The sequence below is a fragment of the Acipenser ruthenus genome, chromosome 29 (genome assembly GCF_902713425.1).
Source record: "Acipenser ruthenus chromosome 29, fAciRut3.2 maternal haplotype, whole genome shotgun sequence".
Classification (NCBI taxonomy): Eukaryota; Metazoa; Chordata; class Actinopteri; order Acipenseriformes; family Acipenseridae; genus Acipenser; species Acipenser ruthenus.
In genome coordinates, this window is record NC_081217.1 from 2,494,993 (window position 1) to 2,514,932 (window position 19,940).

General features: G+C 41.5%; 1 protein-coding gene across 6 annotated transcripts in view; it reads right to left on the reverse strand.

The window, feature by feature from the left end:
- LOC117430960 (eyes absent homolog 2) overlaps nt 1-19,679 on the reverse strand; it is a 36,141-nt gene extending 16,462 nt beyond the window's left edge. Inside the window, exons 1-5 of one of the 6 annotated variants that reach the window (XM_059003391.1) lie at nt 19,424-19,679; nt 3,630-3,754; nt 1,446-1,499; nt 830-878; nt 416-540 (exon numbers count right to left, since the gene is read on the reverse strand). In XM_059003391.1, the coding sequence (XP_058859374.1) occupies nt 416-540; nt 830-878; nt 1,446-1,499; nt 3,630-3,744 (343 nt within the window). In that variant the 5' untranslated portion in view covers nt 3,745-3,754; nt 19,424-19,679. Of the gene's footprint in view, nt 1-415; nt 541-829; nt 879-1,445; nt 1,500-3,550; nt 3,755-4,791; nt 4,865-16,371; nt 17,031-19,423 lie in introns of those variants that run through there. The other 5 variants (XM_059003389.1, XM_059003390.1, XM_059003394.1 and 2 more) reach the window with 5 other exon arrangements.
- Nucleotides 19,680-19,940: the final 261 nt, after the last annotated feature.

A 19,940-nucleotide genomic window follows, 5' to 3' on the forward strand; every position in this document is an offset into this window, starting at 1 on the left:
CACACACACACACACACACACACAAATCCCAAACAAATGTTATTGCTCGCTGACGTGACTTTAATGGGAGTTGAATCACAAGTAGAAGATTGTTTTCTTTTGTCATGAGCAGATGGTTTAGTGGTGACATCACAAACATCCCTGAACGCTTTCCAATCCCAGCAAAGCTCTAATTCATTTACCAGCACCATGGAGAGTTTGGAGGGGAGCGCTTGCTCCATGACTGCACACAGGGTTCGAAGATGTTGTGTGGGGAGGTATGAGAAGACACCTTTCTTCTGAAACGCGTTTGGAGGCTGACACACTGGGGTCAGTATGGAAGACTCAATAGTTTGGTAGTAGATCTTCATGTTACCGAAGGCACCTGGATGTAGCAGTTTATCTGCAGTGTAATATTCCAAGTGGCTGTACTCACTGTAAGGAGGCACTGTGTAGCCCTGCCCGTGGTGAGGGTAGGGTGTGTACGAGGGGGCTTGCTGGATCCCTGTGCTGTACTGGCTCTGTCCATAGGCAGCCATGGCTGGGAGCAACCCACTGGGTCTGTGGATAAAACAGAGACCTCAGGTCTGCATTCCCATTGCAAACTTCACCATGGTCAATATGCATTGTGATGCTGCAGCATTACCACATGTACAATGTTTTTCTACTATATATATATAGTAAAGGATGATATATTTGTCTTTACTATTTTAGACTGTGCTTCAATGTCCTTTCACTATGCTATTTTTTACAATGCAGTACATGTTTTTACCACATTCAGCTATAAAAGTGGGTGAAACCAGGCTACTGAAACAGCAGTGTTTGGGAACTAGATCTTTTTCAGTCTTACCTGCAGGCAGGGGTGGAGGAAGAGACTGGAGTCAAGTCCCAGGAGTGACCTGCAGATACGAGGACAAGCTGCTGTCAGACACATCAACACATTCAATAACACTTCCTGCTCATTATTATATTAACCTGCTGTACAGAAACGCTCAGCAACGATACAAAGGGGCGGATTCAGAGCGCTGCGGTCCAGTGTAAAGAAACACAGCAACGATACAAAGGGGCAGATTCAGAGCGCTGCGGTCCAATGTAAAGTGTACACCCCTTAACTTAAGAGCACCCTTATAAAAGTTTACCCTCGTAAAAGCATAGCAAGGTGTAATAAATCACAATGAAAGCATGGTAAAGCATAGGTAAGCACTGCAAAGAGTATGGTAAAGCATATTAAAAAAACATGGCAAACCAGGGTAAACTATAGTAAATGCAAAGGGAAAGCATAGGAAAATTGCAAAAATAACATGGTAAACTTAATATTTGATATTGTTATATTTATTTTACATAGATTTTACAGAGGTAAACATCAAAAACTGTTACACTGATTACAAGAAGGTATTTCATTTAACAACACCTCTATATTGCTCTTTATAGTTTGTCTATTGCACTTATTCACTAATTAACATTACCTGGGTCTGCTGTGAAGATTGATGCTGGGGCGGTACTGAACGCCTTCAATTCATCTGCAAATGGAAAATACGTTTTTTTAAGGTTTTGTTTTCCAACGGAGGGCCAGCGCTGGGTATACACGTGGGGGCTGTCACTGTGATGTGCTCTATAGAGACAGGGCTGGGTCTGTGATGTGCTCTATAGAGACAGGGCTGGGTCTGTGATGTGCTCTATAGAAACAGGGCTGGGTCTGTGATGTGCTCTATAGAGACAGGGCTGGGTCTGTGATGTGCTCTATAGAGACAGGGATGGGTCTGTGATGTGCTCTATAGAGACAGGGATGGGTCTGTGATGTGCTCTATAGAGACAGGGCTGGGTCTGTCATATGCTCTATAGAGACAGGGCTGGGTCTGTGATGTGCTCTATAGAGACAGGGCTGGGTCTGTGATGTGCTCTATAGAGACAGGGATGGGTCTGTGATGTGCTCTATAGAGACAGGGATGGGTAATATGCCTTAGTCTATTAACATGCTGTGGACTGTGCTCAGCAGTGGAACTCGAATCCCCAAACAGTTAACAGTGAGGAATGCGCCATTCTGATCTTGAGACCGAGGTTTATCTAAGAATGTGTCACTCCTGCCAAATCCAAGGTATTTGCAGAGTCTGAGAGACAATAGCTGGGTTTGTTATTTGTGGAAACGTGTCAGGTGACATGCTGTGCCAGTATTGTGTGCTTGTGTCCCTTTCCTCAGACTGTGTGTCTCTGTTTTTACATGTTAAGAGTGTTTCACAAGCTAGATGGGATCGTCGCGAGGATGGGGCAAGCTGCCAACTTTGATACCTGTGAATTAAGTTCTCACGCATGACAGTTAAGGGACAGACAGTGCTAGCGGCATTCAGACCCAGTGCAGAAGGGGTTAAGGCAAGCTGCTCTACAGAGTTCCACCAATGCACCTTCATTCTCCCATCTCCCCAGCCCTGGCTCTGCAGAGCACAGATACTACCAATGCGGAGTCCAGTCGGTATTTGAATGAGGCTGTTGGCTAGAGGAGGACTCTGTCGTCTCAATCAGTAAGATGCAGTATCTTTCACGCCTATGTCATTAAAGTGAAGTTAAAGATATTCAAACTAAATCAGCCATTACAAATCACACAGTCTTCAAACATTCCGGCAATCTTGTAATTGACAGCTTAACTCAAGTGGAAGACTATACAATCTTCCTACGGGCTGAAGAATAATAATTAGGTACACCTGGGAAAGCTGCAAGCCGTCAAATAAATTACACTAAGAGACGTTTATTATTTTTTCAGTTAGGGTTAACCCTTCGTGCTACTTAATCTCTCTCTCCAGTTCCCTTGTGCAAAGCATTTCCCTTCAGTCTGAGCTCCATGTGGCAGGCTTACAGAGTGAGCCTCCGCTGCTTTGAGTGGAATCGAAGGCTGAGGTCAGAGGTGCCCTTCCTGTTGGTGCTGCCCTGTTTTCACTGGCACCCCAATTTGGATAGGCCTCACTCAGGTCAAGGACCCAAGACTTGGTGGAGCTCAGATAAAGCTAATCATTCAAGCCCTGCTCATCTACAGGCTCAGCCCGATGTTTCGCTGCAGTGCTGTTTGCACTCAGCTCTGTTGGAACCTCTCCACCCTGCTGACTCTGCTGCCCAGTGGAGAGGTGCCCTTAATTATCTAAACCAGCTTTCCTATTGACTGGCAGTGATTACAACATACTGTACCTTCTCTGTCTGTAAATGTACATTTGAGTGCATTAATTACTTGATTTCACATTGCTGTGGAACAGCATGCAAATCTATGTCTGCTACTGCAATAGGATGTATAGACAGAACAGTTATATTTCATTTGATTATTTTATAGTGTGAGTGTATTACTGGTTTATTAGGGACCCTAATCCTAATCTTAAAACCACAATATTCACTTTTACTAAAACAAACAAAAAAATTAGTAATAATAATCTTGCAAGCACCATGTGTAAAGTTTGTCCCATTTCTTCTTTAAATAACTGGATTGTAGCAGTGTAGTAGCGTAGAGGTATTGAGAGTCACAGAACACGTTTTTTTAAAAGTCTGAGGAAAACAGCTTTTTTTAAAGCGCTCTTCTGATTTAATTTCTTACCAATGTTTGGTGTAAAACTACAGACTCTGCACTGGTGCAACCGGAAGACAACAGAGCTCAACGGTACGGGGGGGCTGACCTGGAGAGTGGTGTGGGTTCAGGGGGCGAGAGGGGGTCTCCCACTGACTCTGCTTCCAACCAACCGGACCCTGGGAACTCGCACTCAGACTCTGAGCGATCACAAGATCTAGCATTTCCTTCAACCTGGAGACAGGAAGGCAAACAGGAGGTCAGGAAGGTCTCTGTCAACCAGCGCCGCTGCAAAATAGGAAACATTCTTTCCTAGAGCAAACAAATGGACAGTGCCACATGCTGGCAGTGCTGCAGGGGTTACACAGAGCAGACTGCACATTGCTGAGCAAAGCTGTTTTTAATAGGATGGATGTGCTTGAGAAATTATTCTCATTTTCAATATCAAAGTGCATGCTCTTCAGGCATTATTATTTCACGTTCAGCTGGATGTTTAGAAGCACATAACAGTTTTCCATAGTAACTGTGCATGGCCATTTTGCAATTTCATATGCTTTCAATGGATTCAGCATTTCTTTAAATTTATTACAATACAATGCTGTTAATTAGCACGTTTCCACTGAGACATTACTATGCTTTACAACCCTCTATATGTTTTTACCATTGCATACTTCAGTAAACCTTTATAAAGGGGACTGACACCCTAAAACCAAATACCTTTATCATACAGTACCAGTATATACTCCCGTAAACATTCATTATGCTTCAAATCAAATAGTCCCTGCCCTAAATAACACAGTGCATTTCCCTAGTTCACACCCATCTTAACATCCTTCACTTACTATTTAGAGTAAGAAGCAAGAGCAAGAAGATACCTGCTTACTTCACCCAATCACAAACACAAACAGGAAGAGAGTCATGGCCAGTACTCAAGCACCACAGGTAGAACTGGCCACTGGCAGTGAGCAGAGACTCTGTGCTGCACACAATAGCATTTGTTCATGTGGCTTTACCCCAAACCAAATTCAAACAATGCCGTCTGCTTTCTATTTCCTGTTACTTCCGTAAGCTCCTTCCATGCACCCCAGACAGGTGGGTCTAGCTGTGCCCTATAATGTCAGACCCAATAGAAGAACAAACAGAAAGGGGTGAAGACTGACACAATAAAACATACTGCCAGTCAGGCTGCAGGGTGACACCCCCTGTGCACATACAATACCACAGTAGCACTTCTGTAAAAGTTAAAGGCTCACTGTCGGAAAGCTCCCTACCTTTGAAAAGTGTGTTGGTTTCAAGGGGCTCTGTTTAGTAAATCCAGCTGGTCCTGACTAAAGAATAGTCCTCACTGAAGCCAGCTCTGAACTGAAAGGGAGTCCCATTCTCCTCCCTGTCCCTACCCCCCTCCCTTTGAGGCCCTCTGGTTTGGGCACATGCTGTTGTCCTTTCCTAACCCCCCCCCAGGCTACAACAGTCTGGCCTTCTGGCCCCGCACTGCTGTTTGATCACGGCCCTGAACTGGAGTGAGCAAGAGACGGAGAGAGATACAGAGAGTGAGCAGGGAGAGATGAAGCGGGGAAAGAGAGAGGGAGGGGGGAGGGGGGGTTAAAGAGCCACACATACAGCATCAGCCACTCTGATCAATTACACTGACACAGGCAATATGATGTGCAAAGAGTGTAAAGAGATATCTGAAGAAAATGCCTGCAGTCGGGAGTTGCACACCTAGTATAGAGGGTAGTATTGGCTCTGACCATAGCAGAGCTATTCTCCAGATTCCTGCTTTTTGGCATCAGACCTGGTAAGTGGTGACGATATAGAGTTTGTTTAGACAGCCTGGGGTGTTGAGTGTTTGAGCACAGGTAGCAGGGATCACCTGGACAGCCACCTGTATTTACAGTACAGAGCTCATCGCTTGGATTTTTCTGTATTGAAAGGTAACGTGGAAGACGCTCCCAGAGACTTCTTCCTCTCTTTGTGGCTCTCTTTCTTGCAATGTAACTGTGTTCAGATGCACCAGATAAACAGCAAGGGATAAACAGAGTTGACAGCTGGGGAGGGAGGACGGTGAAGGGGTGTCACAGGGGAGTGGATGAGGAACATATGGAGCCTGGAGCCCCCGCCTACCTGGTTCAGCTTCCTGACTGCCTGGGGGAAAACACAGGGCAGACCCCACCTGAGAGGAGCCTGAACCTGCCATTAGTACCTCTCCAGAAGAGCTCTACAGGGGGTGCTTTCTGTGTGTATTTAAAACAGTGCGACTGGGAGTCTTACTCCAGGCACACCTTGAATGCACAGGTGTACCTGAATCTACATACCTGAATCTAGGAGGTGAACCTGCATTAAATCAACATTATTGAGCCTCTATGGCCATCTTGAGACTTTACATTGAGTCATGTTCATTTATGGCACTACCCAACTGCTGTAGCTGTATAATGGCGCTATAATTGTGAATGAATTCAGGGCAGACAGCAGGTATACAGATGTTCAGTGCGGGCTTGCTCTAAAAGCCTCCATTTAAACTAATACTAGGATTACATGTTCATTGTACAGTAGCACCTCTGTCTTTACAGCAGCTTTTTAAAAAGCACCAAATAACAAAACAAACCGCATCAGTATAAAAGAGGTGAATTCTTTTTGCTGTTACATGCAGCGTTAGCCTTGAAACAATTGCACAAGATCTACAGCTATGGTCAAACGTTTTGCATCACCTAGACTTTTAGGATTGAGACATAATTAGAAATATATATATATGAACATCATTTAGATATTTTATTTAGCAAAGAAACTACAAAATGATATCGCAAAAGTCTACTGGAAGACATAATAGTAGTACAGTAGTATTTCATGTTAGATTTCGAAACGTCACATTTTTCAATTTTTGTCAGTTTTTCGTTACGCACATGTAAACTAGAAAGCGGTGTCATTCAATATGTTAAGGTGACTTTATTCAGCTGGTTTCATTGGGCTTTATGAAGCACAATTAGTTAATTCTACAGGATGACGTAAAACCTTTAGCCACAGCTGTACCTGGAAAACAGGTAAGTCTTAAACATTATCCCCTTTGCTCTGGGACTCGACACCACACAGCAAGCCTCCGGGCTCAAAACGTCTGTACCCTTTGAACCCTGCACATCATAAATAACAAGCGATTCATTATTATTAGCATCATTTTTTTCATAAAAGAATAATCGCAGCAGATGCTGACAGTGATTATGGGAGCAGTAATGGGCTTGCGAGATGATTTACACGGAGCGATTACCTCACTGTCCTGGGACTGCATTAGCAGGCAGCTGATTCATCCCCTGCTGGTGCCTTCGGATAGGATTGATATGTGCGGCTCGCTCCGGCTCTCCAACAGCAGCTGAGCAATAATGAGAAGGGTGTGCGTGCAGCAGAGGACGCTACTCACACAGAGCCGTCCCGCAGGGCAGCCCTCGGGGTATCTGTCTTCATTTCAGACCCTTGGTCTACGGGTACCGTACTTGTCGTTAGCAGAATCAATCGTTTTACTTGTGATTAACTGCATTGTAGTTGGCCCAGTGTGTGTCAGAAACCCAACAAGACGGAGCAATTTTAGACCTGGAGTTCACAAACCACCAGCATTTCAAGCAAGGTCATCATCAGGTAATGGCAGTGTTACTACACTGCCATTGTAGGAGGCTGTGTGGTCCAGTGGTTAAAGAAAAGGGCTTGTAACAAGGAGGTCCCCGGTTCAAATCCCACCTCAGCCACTGACTCATTGTGTGACCCTGAGCAAGTCACTTAACCTCCTTGTGCTCCGTCTTTCAGGTGAGAAATAATTGTAAATGACTCTGCAGCTGATGCATAGTTCACACACCCTAGTCTCTGTAAGTCGCCTTGGATAAAGGCGTCTGCTAAATAAACAAATAATAATAATAATATGCAGCAGTTCTATATCAGGAAGCCAACTTAAAGTACTGGGTATTAGACTACATAACAGAAAACTGTTGGATCTCAGAGCCAGCCAATGCAATACAGAATAAAACTACTAGGGGCATCTGAACTAGGAAAATGCATAACAGGTAAGTAATTAGAGGGAAACTATATTGAACTCAGTTAAACTTCAGAGGCTGCTCCATGTACCAATGATATCACGCAAACAGATTTCGGCACAAACTCCCCTTTCTGTGCCTCTCTCCCGCCCCGGTGCAGGTAGTGATTACTTTACACTCAACAGCCGTTCGGGACAACAAGCCTCCCTTTATGAAGACTGTGGGCTCGCTCCACTGCGTGGTTCTTTTCATTGTGCTGGAAGCAGCCTGGCCCCCTTCTCACCCCCTCCCCCAAAAGCAGTGCCTCAGGACAGAGGTCAGCGGGCAGGACAGCTGGGAGGTGGACCTCCCCAAAGCAGCGGTAATGAGATTCGGGACCCTAGGGGGTTGGTCAGGTGCACTCAGCTCAGGTAGAACAGCTGGTTAATTGAGGCTACTTCTGCAGGGTTAGTTATCTCTCTGTGCACGTGTGCCTGCTAACAAAGAGGTCTGTCCAGTCAGGCAGGGGTTCATTTATAAACTACAGGAAAGGGATGGACCTGTTATTTCTACCTGAGGGGTTACAGGCATACTTCACAGCATCTTTATTTTCCTAGGAGAGGGTTTAATAAAGCAATGGTTTGTTCTTAAGTATAAGAGGAAGTAAATATTCCAAATACTAATACAGTCCTGCCAAGTGAAGAAATGTTTTTCTCTTTCAGCTCCATTTCACACAGAAAAAATGTTGTGTATCGTGACATATCCTACGGCTACGGAGCAATCTGATTAGTTGTTAAGGTTGTGAGGGTGTAGAATATCCTATTTTCTGTATAATTCTCTAGTATTGCTTCTTCTGAGTTCATTATTTGTTGTATTACTCCAGCAGAAAATTATTCTGAAAAGGCCAATTCTTGGGGAAGCATATCAGTGTCACACAGGCTACAGAGCACAGAGCAACATTAATAAGCTTCCCTGCCTCACTTCAGAAAATCAACACGACTACTGAGAAGCAAAATGTCAGTGATATGCAGTATCCTCTTAAACTGATTAAACACTTATTTTTAGAAGGTATCTGGGTAATGCTGTCTTGCTTCTATATTTTTGTAGTTGTATTGGCTTTAGTTTAATGATGACATGTTTGGTGCATTTGTTTAGCTTTTCCAGTGAAGCAGGAATTGCTGGGCTCTTCTTAAACACAGTCTTGCGTTCCCTGGCTCTCGCAGCACCTCTAAGTGCTTTGACAGAAGGCACATCTCTGTAGATCTGCAGTGTGTGTGTGTGGCTCACACAATTAGGAGCGCTGCAGAGACTTGTGTTGTGCAGAGAGACAGCTGCTGCCAAGCGTTAGGAGACGACAGATCTGGCTTGGGTGGGGGGGGGGGGGGGGGGGGTTATGGAGCCTCAGGCCCCCTGGAGAGGTCCCCTGGGTCAGGATCTGCTGGCTCTTAGCCCTTTGCTCTAACCACGAGAGCAGACTTGCCTTCTATAACCTAATGTGTATTTAGCACATATGCATAAACACTGGCCACTGCACTACAGGGCGTTTCAGAGGTGTGGAACCACAGGCTGTAAGCTCAGTTAGACAGGATTCCCCCCCAATGTGCCTACTGTGTCTCTGAGCTGACCTCTAACGCAAACATATGCCATCATTTTGAGCTACAGATATAAGCAGAGTGCACAGTTTCCTAATAGTATTGTAACAAAAGAGTTTTCCTATTGTGGCACATCAGTTTGTCCCCCATGCTCATGGAAAGGGAGGTTGGTCTTCAAGGTCAACAAACCACATTCAGGACTGAAGGGAGTCATATAAAGGACTGCTGTATTGTATGTTCTCGTCTCTGCTCTCCGTTTATGAGTCTCTCGGCACCATGACACAGAAGATCTGGTATCTCAGATCTGGCTCTTACAGGTTTAGCAAGTCTAAATGAATGAATTCAATTCTGTTGCCTACTTCTTGTAATCATCTGGAGGTATTCTTTTCCTTCCTTGAAAGTCATGTTACCTTCCATTGTTTTGTGGCCGTTGCTACTGCAAACAAGACAGAGCTGTAAAGTGAGCGTGTGTCTTTAGAAACTTCTTGTTTCAGTAAATACAATTGAACAATGAAACTTTTTAAGCAACTTGCTATTTTTTTTTTCTTTTGCTGGCCTAAAATTCTCATCCCCAACGGCTAAAACAAAATGGAAAGTTGCTAAAAACATTCCGTAGGTTGCTAAGACACTTATTACAACATTTTTTGCAAAACAGGAGAAGCTGCCCCAAGCTAAAAGACTGAGAGTGATGTCAATTAGCTTGGTGGTCAAGTTTGAAACCCTGCATGCAAGTCTTGCAAGCTTGTGTCCTCTGTGTGTAAATCAGTGCTGTTTCTGAAGCCCCCAGACTGACGCATCCAGGCGGTGTGGGTAGTTCGCCCCAGGGCTGAGTGATCCAGGCTGGGAGGAGGGGGGGAGGTACAGACAAGGACACTGCTGCTGCCCATCTGGCCAGGACTGTAAACCACAGGAACTGGCACCTAATTCAACTGCTGATTGACCGAGTGCTTACACTTATTACCCCTCCCAGACTCCTTGGAATCACCCACACACATTGGAAACTGCTGTAAACAAACAAACAAACAAGAAAAGCTGTCGTGATATGCTGCAACACATCTCTACATCTGTGCCACGGCTATATAGTTGCATCTATTGTCTCTGCTGTCAAGGTGTTACAATACAGTAGTTAATCAATGTCACCAGCCCATTTCCAGGGGTTCTTTTCCAACACAAGAGAAGCTATTTAATTACCCTCCCGAAACCTGAAGGTGTTATGCTTTACAAACAAGCTTGTGCTGACAGAGGACTGTCCCTGCAGGTTTCTGAGAGCTGGGATCACACGAGAGAACAAGTTGAGATTGCAAAGCTTGCCAGGGATAACAAGACAATGGGCACCAGCTTCTGAGTCTGTTCAGCAAATTCAAGTCTCAATAATGGGGTTTACCCAACCGAAGACCTTCTCTTCTGATCTGGGGGAGATAACCCCCCAATTAAAGTAGACTAAACAAATGGCCGTAACTTCACAGTGACGATGGGTGCTGTTGACAGGCAGTCAGTTGTAGAGCTGTCTGGCTTTCAGGAACACAATGCACATAATGGGCTGGCTTAAGGTCTGTGTATGTGTAAAGGATTGCCAATGGAGCCTGCCTAAAAGAAAGTTTCATAACTAAATCTGTGTGCAGTGTTCTAGCGTGAGCCTTAGCAGGGTGTGCAGTAGTGCAGGAGCATTACAGATTACTAACGCGCCTCAGTTTATTCGAAACTCTGCATGACGGACTGTTAATTAGTTGAAGTACACCACAATGACCCTCTCTGACTGATCCTACAGCCTCTGTGACTGGGTCAAAAGGCAAGAGTCAAATAAACTGCATCGGGCAGCCAGCTGATCAAGGGTCAGCTCCCTCTCTCCACTGACCTTCTGTCAGCCTTGACCAAAGTTGCCTCTAGTTTTTCAGTCATGTACACAACTGCACTGCTTTTGAGAATAACCTAATTGTAAGTTTAGTGAAGTACACCATGGAAACAGCACAGGACAGTGTGGTAACTACTGTCCTACAATTATACTGTAGTATGTACTGCAGTATGCTATGGGATTTAATGTAGTATTTTTACATATGGGTAAAGCACAGACTGGTATGGTGATGTACAGTTAAGCATGGTAAAGCATGGGGATAATCGTTGATAATCTTGATAAAATACGGTAGTATTGTATAAGAATGAGAATGGGAAAAAAACATGGGGCACTGCAAAATGTACCAGGGCAAAGAGGGGAACAAAAGTGAGAAGTCATGCAGGTATTAACAGCTGCCTTGCACATCCAGCCCAGTGCCACCAGGTCGATAGTGTTAGCTGTGTATCTCCATGTCCAATGAGCTAAGGTAGCAACAGCTGTGAAGTGCTACTACTTACTAATCTGAAATAAGGATCTCTTTTTCAGACTGAGCTACTTAGCTGAACTGGGTAGATGCCAGCAAACAAAAAGCACCTTTGAATGGCCACTCCTTCACAGTGACGGCCAACTCTAAACAAATGAAAGTCCCACTTGGTTACCCGAACGTAGCATATAAACCGTCACAGCAGACCTGGTAGATACTGTGTGGTACAGCTGCACAATATATTAACCCTTCACCCCTTCTCAAAAGTGACCTGTGTCGCCAATAGGGCAGTACAGAGTGACAAGGATTTTGGAGAATTTAAAAATAACTGCCTTCATGGAAAATAACTTGGAAAGCTTAAAAAATGGGTTACCCATTACTACCGCCTTTTCCCAACTCACACTTTGCTAAATATAAAGGAATCATCCTATACAAAATGAACATACTATATACAACATAAACATCACATACACAAAAATAACTTGTGCATATTTCTCTGTGTTTGAACATGAATTGCACCATATGCCTGAACAAAAAACAGCAGAAGAAAATATAGTAAAAAAAAATGTAGGATTTTCAGAATCCATATATCTTTTTTTAAATTTCATATCTCAAAAACCATGTAACACACACAGTTTCTGCTACCGACAGTAATACAATATTTGTAGCTGTGAACCTCTTTTAAAACGGCAGTGGAGGGGTTAATAACGGCTGCCGAATACTGCACGTCAACGAGATAAAGCCAGGAAAAACTGTGCTTTCTGTGAAAATATTTATCATGCCAGAAACCTTTGGCTTCAGAAGACTCAGGAATGAATTCCTGTTTTTGTAAGGGGGGTGTCTACTACAGGATGTGGAATACTCCTCTGCAGCGTGCTCCCATACCCAATCCTCGCTCCAAACACACACAATTTATTGGGTTAAGTAATAGGAACTAATGAAAGGAGGGGGGTTGAGAAGGCTGGTGAATGGGGCCCCATCTCAAGTGTACATTAATCACAGAGAGCACTAAATCAAGTCTCCTTATAGAGGGTGTGCTTAAGGTGTTATAGCTTCAGCTGGGAATTAAACTGTCCTTATCAGGAGAAGCCTGATTTCTCCATCCATATCTATCCACCTATCTATCTATCCTATTTGGAGTACCGCAGCACTTGTGAGAGAGACTCATTAAAATTCATTAAAATCTCTTGAATAATTTTAAAGAGGAGACGATTTTCTATTCAGGGATACCAAGATATTTAGTGAGCAAGTAGTCTAAGTGAAGTTATCCTGGATAAAGCTCCCCATCCCCAGCTGTGCTGCTTTCCTAGAAAAAGGAGAACATTTCAAGGTACTGCTCTGCTTGTGAGACGTCTTTAAAATATTTTGCATATTTTTAAAGAGCAGAGGGTGATCTATTCAGAGATCCTCAGGTATTTAGTAAGTAAGGGGTCTGAGTGAAGAAAAGTGGGCAATACAATCCCCAGCCCTAGTCTTGCTGTAAATCATTTGTTGTTTTCAAACTTTTGAATAATACTGTGTGTGTGTGTGCGTGCGTGCGTGCGTGTGTGTGTGTGTGTGTATACAGACATGCACACACATATTTCATCTTTCTCTCCTTCTCTCTTTTCCTCGCACACTATTTTTCTATTGTCTCTTAACCACAGACTCCTGAACCTGATGCAACATGTTTTTTTTTTCCTCTGAAAACATGCATGCTTTGTTCTAAAAGGAAATGCAACTCGTAAAATGAAATATGCAATGACAAGGTTTTTTTTTTAAATAACATTTAAGAGTCGTTGTTTTGTTTTGTTTTGTTTTTTCACAAAGCCACGGCTCATTATTGGTCTCTTTCTGGTGATCAAGCTGTTTGAACCTCACAGTAGCTTTCTCTCTCCCCCACACAAGCAGAACCTTGATCAATTCCATTCAGCAGCATCAGGTACAGGCAGGGGGTCATGTTATTGCCATTCCTTCAGTGCGGGGGACATTCCTCATGGCACCAGGAGAAACAATCACAGGTGACAATGTGGGTGTTAATGAAAAACAAACGCTTCAGTGATGTGTGTTTAATAAACCACAGGGTATTGTACTTTCCACATGTCCAAGATGATCTCAGATGTGATGTCATTTCAATTTGATCACACATGGAGAAAACAAAAGTACAAAGCAAACAAATGAACACAGCTCTGTTTCACTTCGAGGCCCCTTACAAACGTGAATTTAATGGAAAGACCCCTATGCTTGTTTATTTCATTTTTTTACTAAGAATTTGATATTTATTTATTTTATTTATTTACATTTGTGTAGCGCCTTTAACCAAGGCGCTTTACAAATTTAAACAAAATGGTACAATCGAGAAAAAATGGGTGAAGAAAGAATGTAATTTTATTGGGCTCGGGCAGGGAGAATATTGTATTGGGATGTGATATTTATTTTCTTGATTAAAATGAAATCCAGTGAATTCAGATGGAATATCCCTCTTCTAATCACTGCTCCCATTTCACAAGGTCATCGTGGGTTTTTTTTTTTAATGTAAAATATGTTTTTTTTCTGCACTAGGTTTGCAGCTGTTCAAAACCCTGATCATGACAGAATATCCCTATCGGATTTCTAATAGAACGAACAGAAAGGGAAACAGTTTGCTTTCAAAGAGAGTTCTGGTTGTATGAACATGTTGTATATTCACGTACACGCACTATACTGCAGATATAGTTATTGCTCTCTCCTGTACAGCACACATAACCCCTCCTAATGATGCTTTGAAAATGAAACTAGATTTTCTTTGTCCTCTAAAAAAAATAAAAAATCAAAATAATTTGAATATTAGGGCAGCAGTGTGGTGTAGTGGTTAGGGCTCTGGACTCTTGACCGGAGGGTTGTGGGTTCAAATCCCGGTGGGGACACTGCTGCTGTACCCTTGAGCAAGGTACATTACTTAGATTGCTCCAGTAAAAACCCAACTGTATAAATGGGTAATTGTATGTAAAAATAATGTGATATCTTGTAACAATTGTAAGTCGCCCTGGATAAGGGCGTCAGCTAATAAATAAATAATAATAATAATAATATCTAATCCAAATCCAATGATACTACAGTGACGCCTTGGGATATTAGGACTATTCTGTATATTGTGAGATTCTCATAAAAGCATGCCGGTTGTTGCTTGGAACTTAAATTCATAAATTCTAAAGCCCAGACGTAGTTTCTGGTACCCCTGCTCTCACAAATCTAGCACAGATATTACAGCCAGCGATTCCAGTAGAAATGCATTGCATGGTGATACTATTCCCTCAGCATCAGTAAATCTTACAGTTAATATATCCAGCTTACATAGCACTGTTCTGGCCTTCGCTGTGAACTTCCAAAGGAGATAGCCCCCGGTGAGCGGCTGACTCAACAGATTTTTAATGCTGACTGTTTATTCCCCCTTTATAAATCAGTTTGAAAGCTATAGAGCCCAGGACAAAGACCCTACAGTGCTTAACCAGAAGGAGCTATTTGTTTTCAGTTACATGTTGGGGGGACATGCAATATTTTTTTTTAAAGATTACATTTACTACTACAAAATAAACATTGATATTATTTTTTATTAATGGCTCTTCTAGAATAAATGTTAAAGTCACATATTAAAAAAAAATTATACAATCATAGATTTGCTGCAGATGTTGCACATAGAAAATGTAGGAATGCAATTTATAGAGTTTCAAATGGCATGTTTTGGTTTTTTTCCAGTATAAAAAAGCAATTACATTAATAAAAAAAAAAAGTACTGTTGTTTTTTAGTAAATTATTTTAGTAAATTTATATTTAAGTAACACAAAATGGTATGTTATATTTGCAATTATAAGACAGCAAGCTGTATGTTGGTACAAAAAATCTACCTCCTCAAGATGTGATCATCACTATATATTTAATAGTGTATATATATAGATAGATAGATAGATAGATAGATTATATATATATATATATATATATATATATATATATATATATATATATATAAAGAAGGGGATATATAATAGGATAAAGTTTACTAAAAGATATGCGGAACATGACAAACTCCCAGATGAACAGCATGCTAATGTAGTTCCCTTTTTAGGGTATCATGTAATTGTGTGTATTTGACCAGAACTGGTCTAATTTCGCGACTCCCGATACCAGCTTTAGAAATCATTATATATACGGTTGGGGTGAGATAAGAAGTGCCTCCACGACAGAAAGGGTTAGGGGTGACACATTGTGCTGTTACACATATGAAGAATAGACTCGACTGATTGAGAAAGACCGGCCACATAGAACACAAACAATAAACAACGCGCTTCAATAAAACAGACTTGAAAGAATCGAGGATTAGAGGGTTTAAAAAGCAGGGAGGATTTAAAGTCACATTTGAGGAGTGGATTTTTGATTTATTTTGTATCTCCGTATGGCGTGTGAAGATCGCTTTAAAGAAGCATGTATTAGCTTGTTTAAATATGTCTTTATCTGAACTGGTGTTGGTTTTTGGTTGGTTTTTTTAACAAGACAAGTTTCTTAATATAATGAAAAGAACATCAACAATGTTCTTCAGTGAACATTCCACTATATAAAGCACACAACTAAATTCCAAGTAAAAAGGACATTTACCTACAGATTAAATCGAGACACAGATCACCATAAAGGTTTATTAAGCTACAGACGGCACAGGACAACTTTTTAAAGGGATGATAAGGATGTCTATTTTTTTCTCAAAAAAATCTAACAAAAAGTTCACAGTTATATGAAATTCAACAGCATTCTTGTTGTATTACAAACGTTTAAAAACACGTGTTGACAATTTACAAAATAATAATCACATAATAATATTTAAATAATATTTAAATTAAATAAATACATTAAAAAAAACAGTAATAGCCTATCTCATAACATCGCGAGCATCACACAGAACGCCGTCTCATTAAGAAGTTGCAGGTTTGACTTTAAACACTTACCGCTATCCCTGGGAGAAAAGCCGTGAGTGTTGATCCGATGTCCTTCTCGAGTGCCGCACACAAGAAGAGATCTCTCAGCTGCGCCGCGTACAAATGAAAAACGCCACAAAATCGCAACGCTGGCTTTACCTGTTGACTATGCAGTTGCAACAGCGAGGTCAGCAAAAACTGACACCCCACTCCAGAGCGGTTAGTGGTTTGAGAAACTATTATTATTTGCTTAAAACAAAACTATTTTCTCAGGCGACGCAACATGACAGGGGTTGCTGATTTCCTACCCAGTACCGTATATCGTTAACTAGACTCACTTCGCTGTTTTGCTTCCTGTAAATACGAGCCCGGGTAGTCTCCTCGCCTCGATCTTAACCCTATACGAGGCAAAACAATGAGCATTCACTTTGTGTAGCAAGACGTATTCAACGAGACTGCTATGTGATGGGAGGCTTGCGGGAAAGTAAGGCGATGCTAAATAACTCCAACTCCAACCCCTCCTCTTTCTCTCTCTCTCGTATCCACCCCTCCTTTTTAACCCGAATCACGGGGGAGTTGGAGGGTAAGAAAGATTAGCTTGACCTTTCCAATGTGGTTAGCTCATTAGATGCTATCTGCTATCAGTTTTTCAACGGGACAAAGAGGTAAACGAGGAAAGCAGCGCTGCATTCTCGCCTCATGCCTTCTCCGGCGCAGCACAGCGCAGCACAGCGCACACAACTCAAGAGTTTTCACAATCTAATCAGGAACTCGCTCCCCGGCTTGTTTGCACAACGCTGGTCACAGGCTAATGAGTGCATACCACTTCGGGCGACGCTGACCAACAATTTAGCACTTCGATCGGTCCATCTTAACGCAGTGAAATAGCATTAGCAATTAAAAGCTGATCGAGTTATCAGTAAAATAAATACAACCTTTGTTGTTCTTTCTTTCTATTAGGAACATTAACGAATTAACACCACGGTCGATGTCTTGATTGGGTGCCTCATTGTTCTCAGAAAGTTGGATTTATTTACAGTATTGTGTAAATCAATGTATGTTATGTGTCCCTCATTGCTTCTGACCCAACAGGTAAAAAAAAATACATAGCTTATACACTGGGACAGTATTTGTGTAGTGCAGAAGTCTCTTAACTACGCGGTTAATTTATAATTTCGTTAGCACAAAACTCCCTTTCTTCATGAAAGATATATATGCTACTTAAAGATAAGTAACATGAAGACTCCGAGGATCTATGCAATTCTTAATATTACAACTGTTTAAACAACTGCCAGTGAAGCTTTATCTCGTAAAATGCTGCTGTGCACTCTGCATACACAAAGAAGCTACTGGTCTTGTTTATAACGTGCAGTGTGTGAAAACTAAAGCTATATCCTGATGGATTCCACAAATCACGGAAAATGCATTTTTAACATAAGCATCCATTTAAAACAATAGCTCGAGATAGGCCTCCTGTGTGCATCAAATATACCCGGACAATCTCAGAAAACTGGGAAAGTTGGTGCAATAAAATGATTTGCATGTATTAAGACATCATCATACCTCATGAATCCTACACAGAATGTTAACTGCATGTCAGTCGCTGTGTTCCCACACGAACGCTGCTGCATCTCAGCAGGGTATTTCCAGAGGTGGATTCCATTTATTTCGCGGGGTGTTCGCGGTAAGACAAGTATTATATTTACTGTACGTGTCATTATCTGTTCTATCACTGCTCGTACAAGTAAATGAGCAACATTTCTTCTGTCCATAACCGTACAACAGCACAGCTTCATCCATTCTCTGTAAAGCAACCAAGCGCTCAAACCCAGACGCTGCTGAAAGGTGATCGGCGCGCGCCCTAGTTCTTTCGTTTCTTACACCCCGGTTATGATTACTATCATTGGAAAAGCTCATTTAATTGATGAAGTTTATTTCAATAATAGTCACCACATATAAACACATTGTTTTTATTATTGATATTATTTGTATGTATTCCGTACCTCGATAGGAAACAACAAAGAAAAACATTGCGGGCCAACATTTCTGTATCACCTAGAATTCTAGGGTTGAGAGTTTTTTTTTTAAGTATATGAACATAATTTAAATGTTTTATTTAACATCATGTAATCAAAGCCACTACAAAATTATATGGCAAAGGTGTACCTGAAGCCACAATGGTCGTACAGTATTTCATGTTAGATTTCGAGATGTCATATAATACATTTTTCTTGTCAGTTTTTCGTTAAGTATCTGGAAAACTACAAAACGGTTTGTAATTCAATATGGTAACGTAACATTATTCAGCAGGTTTCATTCGACTTTATGAAGCAAAATTAATTAATTCTATACATTTTTGGCCATAGTGGTACATGCAACCGTAGCTACATACAAAAAAATCAAATACAACTATGGATACCGTTTAAAATGGTTTCGTTTATATGTAATTTGTTTAATATTTTTTTATATATTATTATTATTATTATTATTATTATTATTATTATTAACCAGACACAGTCCTGAAAAGACCAACAATTAGTTGCCAATAGATTTTTATTTTGTTATTAAATAATAATAATAATAATAATAATAATAATAATAATAATAATAATAATAATAATAATAATAATAATAATAAAGATTCATTTGACATTTTAAAACACTGGAGCAAAATCTTAATAAATGTAACAAATATAGAAATACGTATTTCACGAACTAATCAGATTTCAGCATAGCACACAATGCCACCTGGTGCCTGAATGTTGAAATCCTAAACAGAAAGGATAGTATCTTTATATTTCAAGCGCATTTAAAATGTATGTATGTATGTATGTGTGCATGTATGTATGTATGTGTGCATGTATGTATGTATGTGTGCATGTATGTATGTATGTATGTATGTATGTGTGCATGTATTTAGTTTGCAGATTGACTCTCTGACAGTCACACACCGCATACACACAGTCTCTCTGCTGGTAATTATAAACGGTATACAATTCAATGTATAATTGAGAGACCAAGATAAAAAAAAAAAAAAGTGCTGCGAGACTGGAAAAGTCCCGTAATTATTTGTGCAATGTACCTGAGTAACGTGATCCGCAGCCAGCCCTGTCAGCCTTGCATTCACCCTACGGAAGGATGGGCCGACTCCCTCGTTATCTAGCGATGGGGTGTCAGGTACAGTGCCGTAAGAAAGGAAGTCACTGTAATCACATTTCCTTTCAGAAGTACGGCGCTGGTAATCCCCTTGTAATCACACACAGCGCGCATCCGCGGGTACAGCTGCCTGAGAATCCGTGCAGCCGAAGCGCCTGCCCGGGCCCCGCCTCCGCTTCTCAACGAGCCGGTCCGCAGTGCCACTGGAACCGGGTGGAGAGAGCGATTTCAACCTTCTCCTTAACTGAAAGACGGTGTTTCAAAACTGCTGCAACACAATTAAAAGTGGGTCTCACACAAGCGTGATAAAACTGGATCTTTATAACAATTTAACAAACCAGTAATGGCAACTGGGAATCTGGTGTAAAAGTAAAACAACAAAAAAAATTAAAAACAGAAAAAACTGACATTATTCTGCATCGGTATTAACTTATTTGCAATAA